The following is a 24,903-nucleotide window of genomic DNA, read 5'->3' on the forward strand; positions in this document are numbered from 1 at the left end:
AGCTCTCTGCTTCTTACTTATAAAAGTCCTTGGGAGCATCTAAGATTTGGTCTCTGCTTTTTCCTCACATAGATCCTGCTGGGGTACCCCAAGTCCCCAGGTTGCCTGACAGTCCCCAAACACACTCCCTGTACCCCAATTGTTGGTGTCATTCCCAAAGCACACCACTTTTTGGCTCACTTGAAAGAAGTATTCCTTCACCCCACCTCAGTCAGGAGGATTACAGTCCCTGGACTCCCACAGGCTCTCACAGAATGTAGCAGGCAACAGGATTCTTTAACACTCCTTCTATACCATAACTTTTAAAAGGAATAAAAATATTCTCTAGGATATGAGCTCAGGAGGCAGTATATAACCAATAAATATCTGTTGTTAGAATTTTTCATAACGACTTGATCACAAAAGCCTACATGGCTGTGCTTATGGTGGCACACGCCAATCATACCAACGACTTGGGAGGCTGAGGCAGGAGGACCGCTTGAGCCCAGGAGTTCAGGCCTGGAGTGCATTGTGAACACACCAGTGAATAGGCACTGCACTTCAGCCAGGCAACACAGTGGGACTTTGTCTCTAAAAAAAAATTCACATGCAAGGGAAAGAGAGAATTTCTCCAAAGAACCATCTCCTGGAAAGTAACCGCAGGGTTTGCAAAATGTGTTCTGTGCTTTGAAAATGTGTTAGTCATAAGTTCATAAGAAATGGACTATAACCACTCAAATGGGGGGCGGGAGGGGAGCATGAACGTCAGTGACTAAAAAGAAACAAAATAACCTTTAATAGTTTTCTTATGGATTTTCCCCCATGAATTATTTTATAACCAATGGGTCAAACAGTACAGTCACACCTTACAACTGAAAGGTAAAATAAAATGCATGTTGACCCAATAACACTATACAGTCAATAAAAAGGCAAACAACCAAAAGGGCAAGGGGAATATAATATACCTAGCCATTCTATTAACTGAGTTCATAGTCCAACAATGTACAAAATAACATTTGCCTCCAAATCATTTCCAAATGTTTACTCTTTTCTTAAAAAGGGAAAATCAAGATAGTTTAAATAACAGAAACAGTAACATAGTAGAAGCCATTATATCTACATCTCACTTTTTTTTCTTTTTGTGAGACAGAGTCCTGCTCTGTTGCCTGGGCTAGAGTGCCGTGGTGTCAGCCTAGCTCATAGCAACCTCCAACTCCTGGGCTCAAGCGATCCTTCTGCCTCAACCTCCCGAGTAGCTAGGACTACAGGCGTGCACAACTACGCCCGGCTAATTTTCATTTTTCTATTTCTACTTGCCTGGCTAATTTCTTTCTATTTTTAGTAGAGATAGCGTCTCACTCTTGCTGAGGCTGGTCTCGAACTCCTGACCTCAAGCGATACTCCCGCCTCGGCCTCCCAGAGAGCTGGGATTACAGGCGTGAGCCACCGCACCTGGCCTACATCTCACTTTAAAACTATGCTGCCATCAGTCACTCTAAGATTTAAAGCTACCAATCTCCAGTCAGAATCAAGAAAAAATCTTAGGGTTAATCCACGTAGGAAAGAGAATTATGTGCAGAAAAGAAATTCAAAATATGACCCTAAAGCACAGTGGCTCCAGAGAAAACACTGACCTGGAGCCACAGAAGTTGCTGCAGGAGCGATTAATCATAAAAATCTTTAAGACGTAAATTACTTTGAGCTGAGAGCTTCCTGAATTCACATTCCAGGAGTTAAAAACTCTAGGAGGGTAGGAACAGTGGTATTGAAATTGTTACAAATAGTAAATGGTGGGGCAGGGTGTGGCCCCTGGACAGGGCTGATGGCCTCCTTTGTAACCACTGTTCCTGTCCAACACTTTCACTGTGGGAAGTGTAATTAAGAACTGGGACGTTGGAGTCTTAACTGTGCGGCCTTGGGCAGGTCTTACTTTCTCCGTACGTCAGTTTCCCCATCTCTAAAAGGTGGAATCTCCTATTCCTCATGTTTTTTCTTTAAGAAACTAAGTTCTCAGACCATGCCTAGCTGTAGCAGTGGCTTTCTAACCCAACATTCAGTTTCCTTTCCTCACTAGCTCCAAAGGGCTTCCACGCTGTGTTTAAAAAGCAAATTTTAAGAAGTTTAAATATTAAAAGCAAATGCTTCTACTGAATTATGTAGTTCGATATGTATGTTCAATAAAATCAAAAAGCACAGTTTACATGGATAAGAAAGTTGACTATAAAAACACTTTCCCAATTCATAACTTGGGGGACAATTTAGCTTCAGTTTTCATCGTACACATGAAAATTACTAATACCTCATTTCTTAAATAAAAAGTATTGCCATGACCAAGGTAAGGGAAAAATAACTTCACCTCACTTCTTCCCACTTGAGTTTCTGAAATGCTGGGTTAGTGATGACATGCAATTTCCTGGAACGCTAGCAAAATACACTCTGAAAAACACTTGTCCTCAATAAAACAGATAGAAAGAAATGGCTTATGGAAAAATAAATGGAACTCGTGTTAAAAAAAAAAAATATTTCCACTGTGAATAAACTTATACACAATGCCAAGTTGCCTAAGCTCATTCTCAAAAGGAAGACTATGATTCAGTTTCACTAGTAAAAGATGAGTTCTCACTATTCCAGAAAAGAAACAGAACACTAAGAACTAGGCATTTCAGTGCTTCCACATTTGGCAATCCAGACACAAACACTGTGGCCTTCGTAGATTTTTAAGACTAGAAAATTGAACATATAAACATACCTACCTATTAAAAAAAAGAAAAAAGAAAAACAGAAACTTTGCCAAAAATCTTTCGTCCCAGTTTTCCTTCATGCCATGTGAAAACCATTCACCACTCCATTTGCCGCCAGCTTCACCCATCTTTAAATTCTCTCCATCCCACCTGCTCTACTCTCCAGTGAATGTGAACCCTGATCATAACTTCTCACTTACTTTTCTGCAAATGTATCTTTTCTACAAGTGTGTTCTTCAGTGAGCCCTGTCCAACAACAAAGCACACATATATATCTTAAAAGATGGATCATTTCTTAGCACTATTATAATGAAAGTTAACACTGGCTCTTAATCAAAAATCAAATATAAAGTTTGAGAACTATTTGTTTTTCCCCCCTCTAATTCGTAAGAAAATATAATAATATATAAGCAAATTATATATATAATTATATGTGTATATAATAAAGTCCTCATTGATGAAAATAATATTATGAATTTGGGAGAACACCAGAATATCTGAAACAAATGGCCATTAATATCATTAGTATCCTTACATTTTTTCCAAAAGTTCCCTTAGACTTTCTCTGAATTACCCCTAGGCTAGACATTTCACATTTTCCCCTTAAGAGATTTTTCTTTTCAAAAGCTAATACCAAAAGATTCATTTTAGATGCTGGAGAGGTTTCTTCTGACTTTTTTCTTAACTGGAAAACTGACCAACAGTAAGTAGGAAAAAAAGATGAGAAACCAAAGCCAATGGAGCATTAGAAGAAACCAGACCCTAACTAACCAGGCAATAGCTTTACACTTACAAATCAACTCTGGACCAGCAAATTTAGAACCCTTGACAATATGCTTGCTAGGTCCCCCACCATGCTAGGCTCCTTCCAGACATTCAATAAACATTTGCTCACCCACAGGCAGAACGAACATTTAACCAAGCAATTTAAATGCACACTTTAGGGTTCATTTACATATAGTCTATTAATTACTAAATACCTCTCTCAGTTAATTAAGCTGTCTGGGTCAAATAGACAAATATTTTATGGTCTAGTCTCATAACTTGGAAAAATGGATATAATATGCTCTTAAAAAAACTGCAAGCTATAAAATAGTACGCAGAACATAACATTTTTAAGTGGGTGCACATAAACACAGAAAACTTTTTAAACATAAAGTACCAAAAATCTGGTGCTGTTAATAGTAATTATCTCTTACATAATGATAATTCCTCTTCTATTTCCATTTCCAGATTTTTCAACAATGAACAAAAAATAAAGATAAATAAAATACATTTCACTAGATTCTGTTAAATCCTATCTTTTTGTTTATTAACAGATGTCTCAACAGGGATACAAACTCCAACAATATTTTTTAAGTTTGAAGTTCTGGTGTCACTATGTACACTGAAGAAGTATTTTCTTAAACACCTTATATTTTTAACTCATAATCCCTTTCAAGGCATAAACAGTGACATTCTTTGAAATCACTGTGACACAGAACATATATATCTTAGGTATTTAAAAAAAAAAAAAAAAAAAGGCTAAGCCAGGTATGGCAGTGCATGCCTATAACCCCAGCTCCTTGGGGGCTGGGACAAGAGATTCACTTGAGCTCAGACTGCAATGAGCTCTGATCATGCACTGCACTCCAGCCTAGGCAACAGAGTAAGACCACATGTCTAAAAATATTTAAGAATTAAAAAAAAAAAAAAAAAAAGCTTAGGTACTACAATGGACAGGTGAAAATCTTTTCTCTAAAAAATACTGACAAATCTGAACTGCTTAAGAAAGCATATGTGAAATTATAAAGAAAAAACTAGTTAGGAGACCTTCACACAGTTAAACTACTTGCAAACCACAGCTTCATCTACGTCAATGTGCAACATTTTAAAACCACACAAAAAGGAAAGGAAATTTTTAGTAAAGCCAGCAGCCCTGCAATGGGCTGTTATTGCTACAGCTAACCAAACAGCTCATGCTTCTCTGATGACTTACAGATAGGCTCGCTGAGGCCCACAGAAGATACCCCCAGGTATGTCTTTTTAAATACTTAACCTATTCAAATGCTTTTGCAACAAAGACAAATTTATGATTTTCAATGTCTAAATAACGTAAGTAGAAAAACTCAACATGTAACAGGGTTACTATGTAAGAGTACACCAATTGTTAAACTCTAAATAGGTCCTAGCTGTGGACTACACTATACTTTTCTTCTATCTGATGAGCCCATCCATCTGTCTCAAAAAGACAGCTTAATTCACACCAGACTGAATACCTCTGTGAGCAAGATTATTCAATAATTCAATTTTATAACTGGATGGATAAAGGCCATGTTGTAGATCTTCACAATGGGACACAACAGGTCTTAAAATGACTTTCCTCTACAAACGTTACAATATGTAATTTCAAGAAAATTCCACTGGGACTCTCACAGAAAAATCTAACGAGTTTATTTTCTAAGCAATGGGCACTCTATCCAGACAAACCAGACACAAAATCTTTTCTTAATTTTGCTGGAGTACCTCTGAGTACTTTAAATTTCCACTAGCTAATAGTTGGTTGGCAAAATACTTATTAAGCTCTTAGTTCTCAAATTTGTGACAGAGAGTATAGGGTGTTGTTACAGTGTAAATTAACCTCTAATCAACATAACCAAAAATTTTAAATAAACAGATTTTTCATTGCAATCTAGACAGAAGTTCATAAAAGCAAATGTGAGACACTCCATGATTCTCAAGCATTACTGAATGATTAGTTTCACTATAACTATTTTAAATAAGTTACTCATATATAATATATAGTTAGTTCTAATTAGAGAAAAGTAATCAAAACAAATTATTCTAATTCTTCTCTGTACCATATAAGTCTCATTGATAAAATAAGACATTATTGAATAGTTGTGCAAGAATGGGGCACTGAAAGAAACACATTATTATGTTATTAGATACTATTATTATGTAACATTTGAAATAAAAGAACATAAGCCAAAATCCTAGCACCCGATAAAGGAATGATAAGAAAAGGTCAGTGAGGAGATTAATGTAGGGCAATGCGAGTTTTTCACATAGAGGAGAAAAGTACATTCAGAATTCCAAGGTACAAATAAATGGTGACTTTAGAAAATCATGGTCATAAGGAAGTCAGTAAAGCCTGGCATGGCTTTCAGATGTAAAGAAATTCCTTCAAGCCCTTAGAATAGGCTGAATTTAGAAACAGGAAGGATAAAGGCAGAGAGCCTCAAAAATGATCAGTAAAAGGCATATCCTAGCTTACTTGAACAAGCCTTGAAATCCAGAGGAACACACCAGTGCCAGAGCTCGGCCTCAACTGATCTGGGGATTGGACTACATGCTATCCATAAAGGTTCCATCCATCCTTAAAGGCCTATGATTCCAAAATTTTTATCATGCACAACCATACAAAGGCAGGAAGGAACTATTCACACAACAGTGGAGATCCCACCAATCTAAAGTAAAGATTGGGATTAAGAGAAAGTAGGGACGGTAGGGAGGAACTAGGTTACAAGAACTTTGACAGGAAAGTCAGTTTAAACTTATTGGATAGGACCTCGGTTTGGTTTTTAAATGTATATATATATATATATATATAAATGAAATATCAAAATACATGAAAAAACCTAAACTTCTTTTATTATTTAAGGAAAAGGTTAAAAATGAATATTTTATTTCAGCTCCTTTACATAAAAATTGCTTAGAATATAGTTCCTGCCACACAGTAAGCTTTCAGTAAAGATTGGATGCTGTAATAATCATCATCATTATCATCATCACCATTATTATTCTTTTTATTATTATTAAGACCATGTTTTAGAGTGGTTTTGAACATGGCTTCTCAGACCGGCTTGGAATCCTGGTTCTATAATTTACTAGCTATATCATATTGGGTACTTGACCTCATTATACCTCTCAGTTTTCTTATCTGTAAAGTAGGAATGATAAAACCACATAGGAATGATAAAAGGTTTAATAAGTACATGTAAAGTACTTAGCACAACACCAGACACAAAGCAAGTGCTTAATTAATTTCAGAGTTTGGTAAAGAATGACATTATCCACGAACCCTAAAGTCCTACCTCAGCTAGGGAAAGAGGAATGGTATGTACACTTTAAGTGACACTTTAATTTAGAAAGTTTTATGTTCATCTGCTTTATTAATCTGTTGGCATATATTGTTTCATTCCAAAATGTACACAATGAATCATCAAATAATTGGGAGAATTAAGATTTAGAAAGGCTTCAGAAGTTGTGTGTGTGTGTGTGTGTGTGTGTGTGTGTGTGTTTATTTTTTTTTTTTTAAAGGGAGATTTCAGAGAATGGCTGATTTGGCCTTCTATGTCAGCCACTATTACCTATTATTTGCTATCCTTATAAAGGTTGATAACAGTGTTTTCCTGCTGAAATACAAAAATAATCTTCTGGTCTTTGAAACAAAAGAATGTTGTTTAATATGCAAATGAAGGACCAATGTCAACAGGCAGTACCAGAAAGAAGTATCTGTAACTCTAAACTCATAGTTTGACCACACCAGATCAAAGTAAGCCCAATTAGTTTAACTTGAGCGTATAAACACACTCAATTTTCTAGGTTTGGAGGAGATAAGACAAGATTTTATTGTCATCAACAATGTCGATCACAATGGTTCTAAGGATATGTCTTATCCTTAGATAAGGATTTGGGCTTTGACTACCTCAAAACCTACAACAAACAAAAAAACCACCCAAGCATTAAAGTTAGATGTTTCTAACTTTATTTAATCAAACTGGTATCAAACTCAGCCTCTCTTAGAGGATTTTATAACCAATAAACATATTTTCATGTTCTAGAATATTTTAAAATACATTTTCACAAAACCACTCAAAAAAAAAAAAGAAAAGAAAAAGAAAACTGACCCAGAAACATCTATTCAATACTTTCCAATAAAAATATAAAGCAAACCACAAAGGTAATTTAAACTTTTCTAGTACCTGTATCTAAAAAGTAAAAAGAAACAGGAGAAATTAATTTCAATAACATTTAACCTTATATACCAAAAATATCACTTCAACATATGCTTAATGTAAAAATACCGAGATATTAAAGATTACTAATTTTTGGACTATTTGTATAAAATGGTATAACTTGTACTACTTTTAAAATATTATGTCCTAAATCTTCAAAATCCAGTGTGTATTTTACATTTACAGCACACATCACTTTGAACTGACCACATTTAAGTGTTCAGTGTGGCTAGAGGCTATATAATCCTGGACATCACAGGTCTATAACATTATGAAATTGAAGCAATGAAATGGGAGGAAATAAGCATTAATTCAAGACCAGATTCTAACCTTTCAATTCTTTCTACTAAAAAGGTAAATGAAATTCTGTTTCTGAAAATGTTCTAATAGGCTACACAATAAAGAGCCTACTTTTTAAAAAGCACTTTTTAAATTTTACTACAATTTTCTATCACTTCCTACCTCTTCCTGCATAAGCAGAAAGGCTCACTGAAAGGTCTCCAGGCTCAACCACAACCCCCCAGTTTCCTCTCCTCACTTCTCAGAATCTCAGTTCACTTCTCTCGTCTGCAAACTAACTTCCAACTCATCTGCTAACAAAAAAGGTACCAGAATGCAAAAGCAAGAGGTCAAAATATCCCTTCCAAAAGCAAACCTACATGGGATTTCCTGAAAGTTACAAGTCAGACAATGGAAAACCTAGGCTTCCTCGTAACCTGGGATGTTCTCACTAGGATGTTCTTACCAGTCCGTGTGCTCTAATAAGTTCACCAATAAAATTCTATCTAAGAACTAGAAAGACAAGGGTATTGTGAGTGCAAATGTTTTTAAAGAAAATAGTTTTGAATTTTAATTACCAGCCTGCCCTCCCTTTTTTCTTTTGACAGATTCTTTGGATTTCTTTTCCAATTGATAGAGTCCATCTGCACTTTCCCTCAGGATGACAAACAGTTCATTCTTCTGTCCAGTTTACAGAGACCTGGAGCCACTCACATATTTTTTTTATTTAGTTTTCCTTGTTGGAATTATTGGAAGTTGTTTTGCAACCTGGGCTTTTACACAGAAAAACACGAATCATAGGTGTGTGAGCATATACTTAATCAATTTGCTTACAGCTGATTTCCTGCTCACTCTGGCTTTACCAGTGAAAATTGTTGTTGACTTGGGTGTGGCACCCTGGAAGCTGAGGATATTCCACTGCCAAGTAACGGCCTGCCTCATCTACATCAATATGTACTTATCAATTATCTTCCTAGCATTTGTCAGCGTTGATCGCTGTCTCCAGTTGACACACAGCTACAAGATCTATCGCATACAAGAACCTGGATTTGCCAAAATGATATCGACTGTAGTGTGGCTAATGGTCCTGCTTATAATGGTGCCAAACATGATAATTCCCATCAAAGATGTCGAGGAAAAGTCAAATGTGGGTTGTATGGAATTTAAAAAGGAATTTGGGAAAAACTGGCATTTGCTGACAAATTTCATATGTGTAGCAATATTTTTAAATTTCTCAGCCATTATTCTAATATCCAATTGCCTTGTAATTAGAAAACTCTACAGAAACAAAGATAATGAAAACTATCCAAATGTGAAAAGGGCTCTCATCAATATACTTGTAGTGACATCAGGCTACATCATATGCTTTGTTCCTTACCACATCGTCCGAATCCCATACACCCTCAGCCAGACAGAAGTCATATCTGACTGCTCAACCAGGATTTCCCTCTTCAAAGCCAAAGAGGCCACGATGCTCCTGGCTGTGTCGAACCTGTGCTTTGATCCTATCCTGTACTACCATCTCTCAAAAGCATTCCGCCTAAAGGTCACTGAGACTTTTGCCTCATCTAAAGAGATCAAGGCCCAGAAAGAAAAACCAAGATGTGAAAATGATGCATAAAATATGGGATTTTTCATGCTATCACTTTTTGCCTTACTGGATTGTAAAGCTACTTACAGTTTTAAAAGAGAAAAAAGAATCTCAGTAAGAAAAAATACAGAAAGCTAGCAAACATGGACTGGTTTACTTAAAATCCTGTTTCTAAATGCAAGCCGCACCTATACTCTCATGGTTGTTGATACCCCTTAACCCAAATATTTGCACAAAAAAACTAGAGTCTTGTTGAACCAATGTAAAACCTGCAATATCCTTGAAATCCAAAAGAGATCTATGACATAGACCCAGAGGTATTCATGACATAGTCACTTAAATGCCTGGACCTGACTTCTTGATAAAAATATATAAAACAATCTCCATGTAAGTTGCCAGAAAGCCCTTCAGCAACACAATTTTAAAGACCTTTAGACCATTTTAAAAAATAAAAGCACTTACATGAAACAATCTGTGCCTGATTTATTTTCATTTAAGCTATCACTTCAAGATGGTAACCTTTCAGCTCACTACGCCACTAATTTATAATAGCTGATTTTTTCTAATACAATAACTCAAAACATTTATTTATAAAAAGGCTTCTGGAAATACATGGATAATTTTAATGTATTATATATACTTATATTTTACCTACTGGTTATAAATAAAGGCTTCCTATTGTTTAATGATAAATCTAGTGATTTCTTATTTTTATATCACAGTAATATGAAACACACAGGCCCTATAACATTTTCAGGGGAAGTTATTAAATTATACTAACTACTGTAACTACTGTTTTGGAACTAGTAACCCACATCAAAGGTATGGAAAAATAGCACCAATCAAATGGTCTTAAAATAGACACACCTATTCCACATAGCAAGGCCACGTTAGGAAAGTAGCACAGGCTGGGCTGAATGGTGTCATTCTGATGCAGAAAGATGAGCCTCACTCCACGTGGGGGGCCGGAGTTTAAAGTGTGGGTAAGCTCTCAGGGTCACAACCCTTTGATCAAATTCTCTCTGAGGTAGATTATGCAGAAAGGATTTAACACAAGGCATTAAAAAAGGAAAGACTCAGGGAAAAGAAGATTGCAGATTTTAGATAAGCATACATGAGACGTATTGTTTGTTTTTAATTTCATTAGTAAAAGCTCATATATAAACAGTTGGTAATCCATTTGCATTAGCTGCAATGATTAAGAAATGGTGTTCCTGGAAGCTAAGAAAACAAGTATGATTCCAAACTCATTTTTGCATTTGAGGAGTTATTTTCTGAAGCTTGAAATACAATTTCACAAATATATTATGAGTGGGAATGTGAATAACAAATATGAAAATGTACAAAGTGTCTATTACAAAACATGTAATGTGGTTAAGTGATACACAAAATCTCGCCAGCTACTAGTAATGACAAAAAATCCCAGCAGCATCACACATCTGACACAGTACAAATGACTTACCTAAGTTATAGGCTGGTAGAATGCCTATCCACCAGAACCTCTGTTTGTTGGTAGTCTAAAATACTTGCTTACTGATGGGCAGATCATGACATTATTCATGTAACAGAATATATGAAACTAGGTTATTTTCTGAATCTTTGGTCATGTCCCCTTTAGTCCTCTCTCCTTGGACTTCACTCACAAGGGCCACATATATTAGAGACAGGAGAAATAAAAAATATTGTTCCCCATATTCTTATATTCTCCTCATGTCCATAATAGGTTAGTCAGATTTTCCCTTTTTATTAAAACCAGACTCTCAATAGTATTCCTAATGTCAATGTTATATTAGTATTTAAGCATATCCTTTTGTTTCCCCTGCTGATGGCTTCCTCTGAATTGCACTCACAGTAAAGTGGAGTTTAGGGAAACTGGTGGTAGAAGGCTATTAAAAAATTGCACCCTATAATATCAGCTGTCTAGCAGTTCTTTTATGATGGCATTACAGTTGAATTATATCATGATTCATCATGAGACCTGGTAACTAGACATCATTCAAGCTCTTTCCGCTAAGGAAATAGTTCTTAGAATGCTAAAAGCTGGAAGTGACAGTGAAGACAAGGCCAGAGGAACAATGGGATAAAGAAACTGCTGCAAGTGCCCTGCTGTGATGCCCAGACACATGGACGAGGGAGCCCTCCAAAGCTCTGAGGGTTGTATGAGAAGCAAATAACCCTCAGCTGGTTTCAACCATTTTCAACATTTTTCCACAGTTGTTTTATTTACCTCCCTCTTTTTTTTTTAAATAAATATTTTACTTTGGTATAATTTCAGATTCACAGAAAAGTTGCAAGATAGCACACAGAGTTCACACAGGGCCTTCACTCACTTTGTCCTATAATGTTAATGACTTACAATAACAGTACACCTGTTAAAATGAAGAAGTTAATATTCATACATTGCTATTAAATAAATTCCAGGCTTTAACATCCTCCACTTTTTTACTCCGAATATTTTTAAAACAAATCCCAGACATCATGATACTTCATCCATGAATTTTTCAGGACACATCTCTAAAATATAAGGTCATCCCCTCTGCTCCCCTAAATAAACTGTGAAATTACACCATTACATTGAAAATGAGTGACATCTACAGGTAACAGTTGAAAACTGTAGATCTATTTAGGCAGTGATAAACAAGAATGAATTTTAGCAAGTTTTGACATAGCCCTGGACACAGAAAAATTAACAACAAAGAGATTTTTAATTATAATAAGAAACAACTATGGATTTAGTGATTTTGAAAGTCATCTCAAAGAGGATGTTCCAAAATACAAAAATATAACAAAATATTTAGTTTGCAAATCAAAAGCTCCTCAAAGACAAGGAAATAACATAATATACCTACAATTACATTTATGATATATAAAAGCAGCACTCAATGAAACAAATGACTCATTGAAATTGCACTTAACATAAAATTCCAGGAAAAAAGTTAATGAAACCAAAAATAAAGATTGTTTTCATCAGTGTGCAGATGGGTGGATTGAAAAAATAATAAAACGATGTTTTCAGATTTTGGCCCAATTATTACTAATATCAAAAAACTAACTTTGTTTCCCTTTAGAATAAAGCACATAACTTTGTTAAAATTAAAACACTAAATTTCCAGCCAAGCATTCCCCATTTGCTATCCAGTTCTTAAATTCAACAGGTCCAAATCCCAATCTATCTCATATATAAGCTTTTCTATGAAGTCTTACCCAATTTCTCAACCAAATGATCTCTTTCCCTCCAATATTCATTCTTTGAAAGTGGAAGAGATTCAGGAATGTCAAATGGTTCACCTTCCAGTGGGTATTTGAGTTTTTACTCAATTATTGCACTTACTTGAGGTTTTGTCATTTATTGTCATGTTTGTCTCCCTCCTATTCTGTGCCTCAAAATTCTTACTCATCTATAGAATACCAAAAGCATCTACTATAACACAGTACACGTAAAACCTACTCAATAAGGTTACTTTCAAACTGAAGTAGAAAAACACATTTAGACATCATTTGCAGTGAGTCAAATGGTCTAAAGATATTAATATAGAAAATTGCGTTTTCGAAATTAAAACAGCTAGTAATATCACACCACAAATTTGGGCTACATCAGTATATAAGCTCTAAGATCAGAATTATAACAAAAGCAGTAGTAAATGCAAAAACAAACATACCTGCTATCATTATGCATCAGTCAAGAAACTAGTTGAATAATCTGACATTCAATAGTTAATGATATTCTAATAAAATAATCATGGTGTAAATTAATTGAAGCAATGACTTACCAGAGGTATAGGAAAATGTGTTGCATACTGCAAGTGACGGAGGAGGTCATAATTAGATGGAAAAATTAATTCCCTTGGTTTTTCCCTCTTCACTAACTTCTCATAATTAACCGACATTCTTCTGCCCAAGGAAGTGTTGGCATTCTCACAGGACTCTCCAGGCATGGGAGAAAAAATCTAAGTCATGTAAAACAAACATTGGAGATTGTAAATGAAAGAGAGCGAAACTAAACCACAGTGCTACAAACCAAAACAAACACACAAGACACTCATACAATAATACCTTTTTCTACTTTACTGAGCAAAAAATATGCAGAAATTTTGTTAATTTCTACAAAATTCATGTTCAGTAAGAATCTGTCAGTGTATCACCTCCCAATTTGAAGATGAGAAAATGACAACATACACATAAGAAATTTATCTACACCATCCAGAGAACCAAAGAAAAAAGCAGACTTATAGGTGTTTTCCTCATAGGGCTACATCTACTACAAAAACATATACATGACAATAATTAACTAATAAGATTTTTTTTTTTTTTTTTTTTTGAGACACAGTCTTACTCTGTTGCCTGGGCTAGAGTGCCATGGTGTCAACCTAGCACAGAGCAACCTCAAACTCCTGGGCTCAAGCAATCCTCCCGCCTCAGCCTCCCCAGAGTGCTAGGATTACAAGCATGAGCCACCGTGCCCAGCCTAACTGATAAGATTAATGAATAATAGCCACAAAGGTTTCAGTCTGTACCCAAAACAACTTTTATAAAAAGTTATGCATTGAGATTCATAGGTAAAACACATTGTAATTATAATGAAATAAAGTAGAAGAAGGTATAACAAGTCCAAAGCCATGAAGGCTATTATTTAGAAGCTAAAGACATACATAGCAGATCAACATCAACTATCATGATGAAACCACATTCAGGCATTCCTGAGAAATGATGATTTCAAAATGAACAAAAGAGCCAGACAGCCAACTAGGAGGACAGGAGTATCATAATTTGCAATGCAACCAAAACTGAGGATGAACTTAAGTGAGACGTATGAGATGATAATTATACCTTAGGCAGATTTATATCACAAGGAAAAGAGTCATTCTGGTACATGGTAAGAAACAGAAGGATGGAGACAAGTTGGAGTGGGAGTGAGTGGGTTAACTGTCAATAAGAATCGAAGGTTGAACCTACTGGAAATTCCGAACCAAAGTCAGTTTTAAAGTCACTCTTGTCTACTTCATCAAAAATGTTAGTGGTTCCTGAGTCAATGCCCATATGCGCCATAATACTCTGTTCCTGATAATTGCCGGAGAAAGAAAGTCACGTTGTAAATTTTGGAATTTATTAAGAAATCGAAGCTAAAACATGATAGTGATATTTTCAACCATCCTATGTCTTTTGTTCTCCCTACTGCCTTTTCTCCCCCCAAAAACTGGAGGAAGCTTTAAGACATGCATTGTTTTCAATAATCACACTCTTTTCCCTCATGATGAGAAAGTTTCACTTCCATGATATTTTAAGGGAAGAGCACACAAACTTCCTGATTAAAAACAAATGGGCCGCAGTTGCCTTCTTTGGGCTATTTGGGCTATTCCCTGTCACATATTCACTAACTTTTCTTATGAAGAAAAATATAAAATTATATCTAAGATATAAATTACCTTGAAATCCAAGAAGAGAAAAGAAAAAGCAGAAGCACAGAAAACATATAAACAGGTAAAGGAACTTTAGTTTTCACCCTTGTAACTTCTATCGATAAATTAAGAAACAGAAGTATTTATACTGAAAAATAATTTTTAAGAACACCGTACCATTTGGAAAACAAATCTTAAGAACACAAACTATGAATCAATGTTTGCAATTCTAATATCAGAGTTTTAATTATAAGTAGAGACACTGTTTTTAAAATATTATAATGGTATATGCCTAAACTCTCACAAAACCAATATGAGGCTTTTAAGGAATTGTCACAAACTCTCACTATTTTCTACTATTTCCCATCATCACCTTCATCTTTTTGCCTTGAAAATTTCAGTTAAGTATCTGCAGCAATGTTCAAAATATCAGATTTTGGCAGGAAATTATAAAGTCAAATTCACAGCATAAAACAATTTGTTGAAAAGAACACTTCTACAACATTTGAGAAAAAGAGATTACATTTTTAATTAACTAAAATGAAAATACGATGTGTTATGACTAACACAGAATTTCCCATGACATAGAAAAGAATAAGTAATGAATACTACATTGGGGAAACAATGATTCTTAGAATGAAAACTCAGCTGAGAATTTGGAGTCAAAACAAGTCCAGTTTTGAGACACAACATTAAAGAAAAACTAGAAACTAGAAACATATAGAATTGAAAGCATATAATTCTAATCCCATGAAAAATTTTATGGTCTGTCAAATCTTTTCATTAACAGCTTTATAGTATCCAAAAGAAAATTCTGGAAGACATAAGCTGTCATCCAAATATCCTTACTACGTGAGGAGTAGAGGTAAATGAGCTTTGTATTTAATAGCAAGAGAATACAACCAAAAACCATCACCCTTCTACCACTAAATAATCCATCTCAAAGTGGTTCCACAGCAGTTTAGTTTTTTAGGTTTGGGGTTTTTTGTTTTTTTTTTTTTGGTGGTGGGGGGAATTATCTCCAGGGCCATACCTCCATTTTCACATCATGGTCCTTTGAATAGTGTTCATCTGCATTTTCCCCTGCTGGTGACCGTGGCCTGGTGGAGGCAGTGACTGACAAGTCTCCACGAGATATGAGGGTACACATGTATGCATCGTGGGAGAAGACGTCGTGGCGGATGAACTCACAAAAAAGCAGCACCAGGTTCACAAATTCCACCTTTTCACATTCACTGTTCGGATCCGCTATAGGGAAACAAATTCAATCAAGAATTGCTTGACCCAGTGGAAAAAACTACCAATTACTAAGGACTAACAACATTTTCCCTACTTTTCACAATCCTTTTTTCTTTTAAATAAAAGATTTACTGAGGCACTAGTGTTTTGTACAAAACTGACAGGCAGGTTTTGATTGTCCCCTATAAATGAAAAATTGTATCCAATGTGCCAAGCACAATTTCAAGTTTAAAAATAGTAGTCCCTAACAAATAAACAACCATTTAAATACCAACTATGTAAAATGTCAGGTTAAAAAAAAAAAAAAAAGAAAGAAAAGAAAGTAAGCACAGCTAGACTGTTGTCTCGTGGCTTTACTAATAAAATAGCTCAACATCACTAATCATCAGAGAAATGCAAATGAAAACCACAATGTGATATTATCTCACCCCAGTTAGAATGGTTTTTATCAAAAGGACAGGCAATTATAGATACTGGCAAGGATGTTGAGAGAGGGGAACCCTTGTACACTGTTGGTGAGAATGTAACTTAGCAAAGCCACTATGGACAACAGTGTGGAGAGTCCTCAAAAAACTACAAATAGAACTACCATAGGATCTAGCAATCCCACTACTGTGAATTCATCCAAAGGAAAGAAAATCATTATATTGGAGAGACATCTATACTCCCATGTTTACTGCAGCACTAATCACAATAGCCAAATATGGAACCAACCTAAGTACTCATCAGTGTATGAATGGATAAAGAAAATGTGGTACGTATACACAATGGAATATTATTCAGCCATAAAAAAGAATGAAATTCTGTTATTTGTAGCAACATGGATGGAACTGGAGGCCATTATGTTCAGTAAAAGAAGCCAGACACAGAAAGACAAATATGGCATGTTCTCATTCATATGTGGGAGCTAAAAAAGTGGATCTCATGAAGATAAAGAGTAGAATGGTGTTTACCAGAGGCCAGGAAGGGGAGGAGTGGGGGAAAGATGAAGGGAGGGGAAAAAGGAATATAAATGTATTTATCATCACTGAACTATACACTTAAAAATAGTAAAGATGGTAAATTACATATATGTTTTTATCTCAATTAAAAAAAATCAATAAAACAGCTCTTGAGTACTTTTTATAACTTGACTGTATCCACGTAATGGTGGGGATGTATGTGCACTTCTTCAAAGGAGACTTCTCAATAGAACCTCAATATAAATGGCATTCAAAAAAAAAATAGTAAGTGGGATCCACTGAAAAGAAAAAAGGAAACTAGAGAAAAGGACACAGATGGAGTTCTGGATTTTTTTTATTCATAACCGGTCTATTCAACGCACATTATGACTTTCAATACTATAACTACACTCTAAAGCTTTGTACATTGAAGATAAGGCTAAAAATTTTTAAGACTGGGCTACAAAGCTCAATTCCTGGTACCATGACATTCACAAATACCAAGAGGAGACAGAAAGACTTAACCAAGGAACACTAAGCTCAGTTCCCTAAACCTTAAATCTAAGGATTTCCTCCCATCCACTACCAAATGCAGTGACGAGCAGCCTCTCTCAGAGAAACGCAACAGCTTTCTCTGACAGACAGTAAATGAGAGCCAGAACCAGCAAGGGCAAAGAAGGGGGAAGTTTTTCCCAAAGAGAGAACAGGAGTGGAGATGGATGTGAGGTAAGTCAGAACTGCAAACTTCCCTGCCTGACAACACATTTCCTGCTATCAGGGATCTCCTCCTCGTCTTTTCATTCTTCTCCTTCCTTCACCGGTACCGATGCTCCAGGTATCACTGCTCCCTACATCGCAACCACTACCTTGCTTTAGCACTTACTCTCCCTCTGGCCTAGAACACCACAATTAAGGAACAGCCCTTTGTCTCAAAGAACCTCACCCTCAGGCCTCACTCAACCCCAAATGAGGCCCCTCCTCAGAGGTTTCAGAAGCAACACTATTTCTTGCTGCTTTCCCTTTTTCTTCTCCAAAAGTCTCCCTTCCCCCTCCCACCTCTTTTCTCCCCTTTCTATCACTTTCACTTTTGCCATGTTTCTGTTGTTCCATCTCTAACTATCCTAAGATCCTCCCTCCTATATTTTATCATGTGAAAATCTCACAATAATATCAAACCTACGTAGCTCACACAAATGACTTCTCAAAAGTGTCCACCACAGTCTGAACCCACTGGTGGTGGTTTACTCACAAACTCTCAACTCCCCACCAACAATAAAGTAAAAGACAAAAAAAGAACTTGAGATGACAGGAACATCCAAAAGAGTACAGCGAAGCAGCCAAACATCTTTATAAATGACTTCCTTGTATCAAGGCCCTGGTTATAAGTACTGTTGTTTGATACTTTTTACCCATTTTTAAACTCAGGAGTTAGAAAATTCAAAATTTAGAAAATAGCTCAAAAAGAGAAAATTCCAAACCAGAATATATAGACAAATGTCACAAGACCTTAGCTACTCTGTTATGGTAAAAAAGATATTAAAGGGAAAATAGTATCCCAAATATGAGGGAATGGGGTGACTTTTTTAAATTATTAGAATATGGAAATTTTAAAGTCTTTGAAGCTTGACTCTTTTTAAAATTGTCTAACAGTCTCCATTAAAAACATGCCACAAAATTTTTCTCAGTAAAAAATATAATATATTCAGTGCCAACAACCTTAAATAAGATGGGGTTAAAAAAAAAAAAAAGAAATCAACTGAAAAAAAAAAGATTAATCTCTTATATAAGGTCTAGAAGCAAAGAGCTTTCTTTACTTACACAATGAGGGGGCCTGTGTATCTAAAAACCTTAGCAGAACATTCTGGAAAACAGGCAAACTAGATCCAGCAAGAGAGGCTGAAGAAATAGACTCCTTCTCATCCAAGACTTCTGATTCACCACATCTCTACAGATTAAAAATAAATAATCACAGTTAAGTATACACAATAAGTATAGTCATAATGGGTCATAAATTTGTTACTTTTCATTAACATTTAACTTCTCAGATAAAACGTGGAAAATTGAGATTTCCATACTTATTTGAGGGCCATCCCTCATAGGTGAATAATTTCTAAAAGCTGAAGAAAACTACCCCTGAAAAATTCAAATGATTTCAAAGAACTTCCCTGAAAAACATTATTCACATGAATTACAAACTCCACACAGTGCTGTATGAATGCCCACTAAGTATATAATGGCACAATAAACTACCCATTATCCTTAGGCAAAATTGCTAAAAATAATTTGAGGTTGTCTTAGTTTTTAAATAACTCATGTTTAACTGTATTCTCCTGGGAAATATTTGAGCACATATTGAATTTGATTTTTTGTACTTGTGTGGTTTTGTCAAGAGGCTGTATTTATGAGTCTGTTTGGAGAAGTGTGGTGTCAATTGAGAAAGCTAACATAATTCCACTAATAAGATTATTTCACTTAATCATCACACTACAATAAGATCTCTCAGAACCTCTAGGAATCACCGCAGTTCACGAAATACCTCTAGGGAAGTTAACTTCTACATTGCTAAATACAGAACTTACTAGGAGATCAGAAAAGAAACAGCTTACTAGCAATCAGAATCTCATTTTCTATTCTTTTAGATATTCCTTTAATCATTCCCATTTTCATTATTCCTTAATCTTAAAATATTAAGTACATTATATTAAGATGTTATTTCTCCAATCCTCTATTTGCAAAGGGCAAGTTTTAAAGATGGCGATGCTTAATAAAAATCAGTTATCCTAAACAAAATCTGAGAGAATACATTTTTAGATATGGATATATTCAGACCTATTAAAATTACAAAGTAATCTATCTATGAACCTCTTCTGAAAGTGGTGTGTGTGTGTGTTCTGAAAAACAAGGAGGAAAAAAAGGTATAAAATATATATACAGAATGTAGAAAGAGCAATGAAATATTTGAGAAATTCAACTTTAGTTACTAAAGTTTGTGCACTGGAATTCACCATAGAATAGTGTATTTATAATCTGTTGAAAAAAGCAATAAAAGGCTTTCCTAATTTGCACATTGTACAATAGGCCACCTGCGGCCTTAAGTGCGGCCTTTTGACTAAACCCAAATTTTACAAGAACAAATCCTTTTATTTAAAGGGATGCAGCAGAGAAAGATCAAGCTTTCCTTGCCTCCTTTGGTGCTTAAAAAAGAACAATCTTGAAATTGAAGGCCGCAGGTTCCCCACCCCTGGATCTTTATGCCACAATTTCAACAATATGATTTTTTGTTTTTGGTAAACATGGCTTTCCCAACAGAAAAAGAGCAATGTCTGCTAAAATGTTCTTTCTATTTCTTTTTTTAATAGCTTCATAGGAAGTAGGTGTATTATCACCAACACAGAGAACCAGCTAAGGTTTATCTAGGCACGCAACAAACATCTTCTTAGCATCTACCATGCGCCGAGCACGATTCTGGGTGCCAAAGACACAAACTGCACAAATGAGTGAGGTCCCATTACCTTCCAGAGGGGAAGGCAGGTATTAAACAACAAGCAAATTAACTAGATTCATGTGCACTGCAATGAGGAAAGCACAGCAGAGTGATGTGAGACAGAGTGACCAAGGGGTGGATGCTGTAAACTTTAGATCACATGGTGATGGAAGACCTCCCCAAGCTCACACACGTTGAGCCAGGAACACTGGAAGGAAGAGACACTTCCTGAAATGGGAATGCCAGAATGAAGCTGGCCATGCAAAAGATTAGGGAGCAGAGTGCACCACCCAGAAAAAAATAAGAGTAGAGGCCCCAAGACAAAAGTGAATTTTTGTGTTGGAGGAATAAAAAAACCAACACAGCTAGAGCTCGGACCCCAGGGAGACAGGTCCCAGATGAGGTGGGAAAGGCAGTCAGGGCCAGCTCAAGAGCAGCTCCACAGGCCACAGTCAGGAGCCCTGAGTCTTAGTAAGGGGACAATGTGATCTGTTTACATTTTAAAAGATCACTGGCTGCTGTGTAGAGGATGGTGGGAACAAGAGAGGAAATACAGAGAGGAGGGGTAGGAGGCCTCCAAGTTGCCCAGGTAAGAGATGACGAGGACCTCATCAGATCACATACACCCTGTATCTGTCCCTGCTAAAGTTTACAGGCAGAAAAGAAGCTTCACTTAGAAAATTTCCCTTCGACAAAAGTTAAGGTTTATGAAATTGGCTTTGTTTTTCCCTTTGTAATTTACTTCTGAGGCTTTGATTGCTCTCTCTGGGGCCAGAACAAAATCTCAAAAGCAATAAAAATTGGTATTTATAATCTCATAATCATAATTGCCTCAAGAATGTATAGCTGTAAACTGCATAAAAGTTGATGTATCTTATATACATTTGCATGTGTATGTGTATGTATATTGTGTGTGTGCATGTGTGTGTGTGTGTGTGTGTGTGTGTATCTCAACCTCACAAAATGAATTTCTTTTGTCTACATCAGATGTTAAAATTTTATTTTAAAAGTACATTTTAAAATTAATCTGGAATATAAATTACTGGCTGCATCAGCTTAGAGAGATCCTACTATGGGATCCTCTTTATGTGAATTTATACATCCTCCCTTTTTTCCCTCAAGAACAAAAACCAGCAAGAGGATAAGAGAAAAGTATCCTCCCAAGACAGCATTTTTAAATTATCATTCAACAAGTAGAAAGAAAACTGAACCTACCTCTGCCTCAATTTCTGCTTGCCTCTTCTCCAAGAGTTTTGCCACCGCCATGGCCCTGTGCTTGCCTGATCGTTTACAGCTCACAGCCCATTCACACAGTAAGGTCACCACGGCTTCATCGTTGGGGGCAACCTAATGACCAAAAGAAATGGGTACCGGCCATATCAAATGAAGCATTCACCCAAAAAGAGTCAGGAAGCAAGCAATGGAATAGCTAAAGCTTTAAGGCTGTTTGCTCATGCTTTATTATAGCAGTTTTAGAAAATGTTTCCAAATCATTTTTAATTGAAGTATAAGGAGTAAAAATTTAGTCATAAGAAAGGAAATCACTTACTCAGAAATCCCTTATGCCAGCGGAGCCCAACCTTTTTAGCATCAGAGACTGGTTTCATGGGAGATGATCTTTCACGGACGGGGGATTGGGGGGATGGTTTGCGGATGATTCAAGCGCATTACATTTATTGTGCAGTCAAACCTCTGCTCATGATAATCTGTATTTGCAGCCACTCCCCAGTGCTAGCATCACTGCCTCAGATCATCAGGCACTAGATTCTCATAAAGAACATGCAACCTAGATCCCTCACATGCACAGTTTACAGTAGGCTTCCTGCTCCTACGAGAATCTAATGCCACCGCTGATCTGACAGGAGGCAGAGCTTATGTGGTGATGTGAATGATGGGATATCTCAAAGAAAGCTGACTCTCTTAATTTAAAACAACACAAATCACTCAATTAAAATATATAAAGTTTGAATAAAATGTTCAAAAAAGAAAGCAAACTGGAAAGATTTTCTGCCTGGATTTGAACCATAAAAATTCAAAGGTCTATCCAGTGCAGCACCACATGCTTATACATTTAGAATATTAAAGAGAACAAAAAGTGTTACCCTAAAAATGCTGCTATCAGTTTTTATTAGTCTAACCAGCAATGTATTATCATACCCACATTTAAAAAGATTTTAATTTTTCCCTGCATCTTCAAAATTAGGTAACAATATGCTATAAATTGGTGCTGAAGGGTTTTGGTCCTCGGTAATTTCCTGACATAGATTCATAAAAACCTAATAAATATGAAAAGGTACACTGTCTTTCAATGTCTGGACTCACCCAACTTAGGTAATGGGCCCTGCTTGACCTAGCGATGTATAGAAAAGAACATATAAAAGAAATGACTTCTTTTGAGCACATCCAGATACGACATCTAGTTTGGGGTAATGTGCTAGAAAACAAATCCCAAAAAGGAGTCAATTCACTTTCAAAAGCACCCTATTAAGTGCTTTTTTTGTTTATTTAGGTACCCATGATATGCTAGGCACTGTAGACCTGGTCCCTATCCTCAAAAAGTTCACCTTCTAGAGAGAAAAGTCTACAAGACAAGTACTCACAAAAGCAATGAGGTATCTTTTGTTAACGTGGAGGAGTAAGTCAGTCTGTTTATCTGAACCTGCCATACCTCATGGCACACGAGCATACATCTGTGTCCCAGTTTACTGACATTTGAGATCTTAACTTGAAGACAAGCCTGCAGCTGTGGTCTCAATTTCTGATTATTAGGAATTCAGTGAATTACCAAAACCAGAGATAAAAACTTTAAGAACAATGCTGCTGAAAAGGCTGAGCTTTTTAAATTATAAAGTTTCAGCACAGAAATTGTGTTCATATCAATTATGCCTATAAAAAGTTACACATTTCAAAACCTATTTTTAACCAATAAACATTCTCCAATATTGGCCAGATTCCAACAGTGCAGTGTCCACTGCTTTCTGAATATTAAGTAGCTTGCTATTACCTATCCGTGAGATATTAGAATGGTAGAGATGAAGGAATAGGTAGTTTCCGTGCCTATTTTTAAAAAACGATAAGGTATTACCACAGAAGTTTTACAATGACTTGCACTAACTTCTCAGAGAGAATTTGTCTTCAGCAATGGAACTATGGGAATTTTTGTTATTGTTCTCTTCTTTTTCCATTTTTCTGCAGGCATATGGGTGACATCTCAGTATCTGAATAAAGATGTATAAATAAGAAAGGCAGATGGGAGAGGCTTCCAATGGAACATGGGAAAGGGGAGGTCAAAGGTGCAGGGCCAGCAGTAAATCCCAAGTCCTGTCCAAGAGGGGTGGTCCTCAGCCCTCAGACAGCATCTGCCCACCATTCTTTCCTTCGTCCAGAAGCAGCACCCCTACTTCCGTGGGGCGCTGCTCCTCCCCCTGCCCCAAGGTAGTGGGTGTTGCCAGCTGTAGTGGACCATCCTCTCAGGTTTACCGTTAGAATATGTTCTGGATTTGGAGCTTCAATAGGCAGTAAAAATGTAAGGCAAGTCTTTGGACACAAGAAAAAAAATCACTCTATCAGGCAACTCATTAGGTGCAATGCCCTGTGCACAACCTTGTAAAATACTGTGGATGCTAAAAGAGACTAGCCCTGATCAAATAAAGGGCTTCTCTTATGATTAAAAATCAATTTTTCAGAATAGGTTTTCTGCAATATTTATAGCTTATGCTAGTCACTACTAAAGTCTTAGGATTTATAATTGATCAAGCAGACACCACAAACATAAAGTCTCAAAAGTCTTCATCTTAAATGTAAATCTTTCCAAAATCACATCTAATGAAAACTTAAAATATAAAATAACTTATGGATTAAGTTATGGATATAATCACTCTCAAAATCAATAATGATATCTTAAGCTGACAGGTGATAGCAACAAAGATAATTAATATTTATTGAGTGTTTACTCAATTAATTCATGGCAATAAACGTTTCAGGAATTATTTCTTTTAATCTTCACAACCTATAAGCTATTATGATTATCCCTAGTTTATAGATAAGGAAATCAAGGCATAGGTCCAAGTTCACCCAGGTAAGTAATGGAGCTCTTGCCACAACATAACTCTTAGAAATGAACCAAATAGGTAAAGCAAAACTTGTGTGTGTCAAATGAACTTGAGAAGGTAATCTTTACCCACCCTCCAGTATAAACAATGGCCTTTTGTGTGAGCCCCATGCTTCTCTGGCTTCTCCAGACTATTCTGCTC

General features: G+C 36.1%; 2 protein-coding genes across 2 annotated transcripts in view; one reads left to right on the top strand and one right to left on the bottom strand.

Moving 5' to 3' along the window:
• The window catches only part of MED12L (mediator complex subunit 12L), a 311,879-nt gene that overhangs the window by 202,245 nt on the left and 84,731 nt on the right, over nt 1-24,903 (bottom strand). Inside the window, exons 11-15 of the mRNA XM_069472005.1 lie at nt 21,866-21,997; nt 18,985-19,111; nt 16,020-16,234; nt 14,544-14,648; nt 13,361-13,537 (exon numbers count right to left, since the gene is read on the bottom strand). Of these exons, the coding sequence (XP_069328106.1) occupies nt 13,361-13,537; nt 14,544-14,648; nt 16,020-16,234; nt 18,985-19,111; nt 21,866-21,997 (756 nt within the window). The remainder of the gene's footprint in view (nt 1-13,360; nt 13,538-14,543; nt 14,649-16,019; nt 16,235-18,984; nt 19,112-21,865; nt 21,998-24,903) is intronic.
• GPR171 (G protein-coupled receptor 171) lies at nt 4,707-9,864 on the top strand. The gene is made up of 2 exons (XM_069473078.1): nt 4,707-4,735; nt 8,608-9,864. The coding sequence occupies exon 2, from the start codon at nt 8,661-8,663 to the stop codon at nt 9,618-9,620; it is 960 nt and encodes a 319-aa protein (XP_069329179.1). The 5' UTR covers nt 4,707-4,735; nt 8,608-8,660; the 3' UTR covers nt 9,621-9,864.

Source organism: Eulemur rufifrons, chromosome 7 (assembly GCF_041146395.1).
Source record: "Eulemur rufifrons isolate Redbay chromosome 7, OSU_ERuf_1, whole genome shotgun sequence".
NCBI classification, from domain to species: Eukaryota; Metazoa; Chordata; class Mammalia; order Primates; family Lemuridae; genus Eulemur; species Eulemur rufifrons.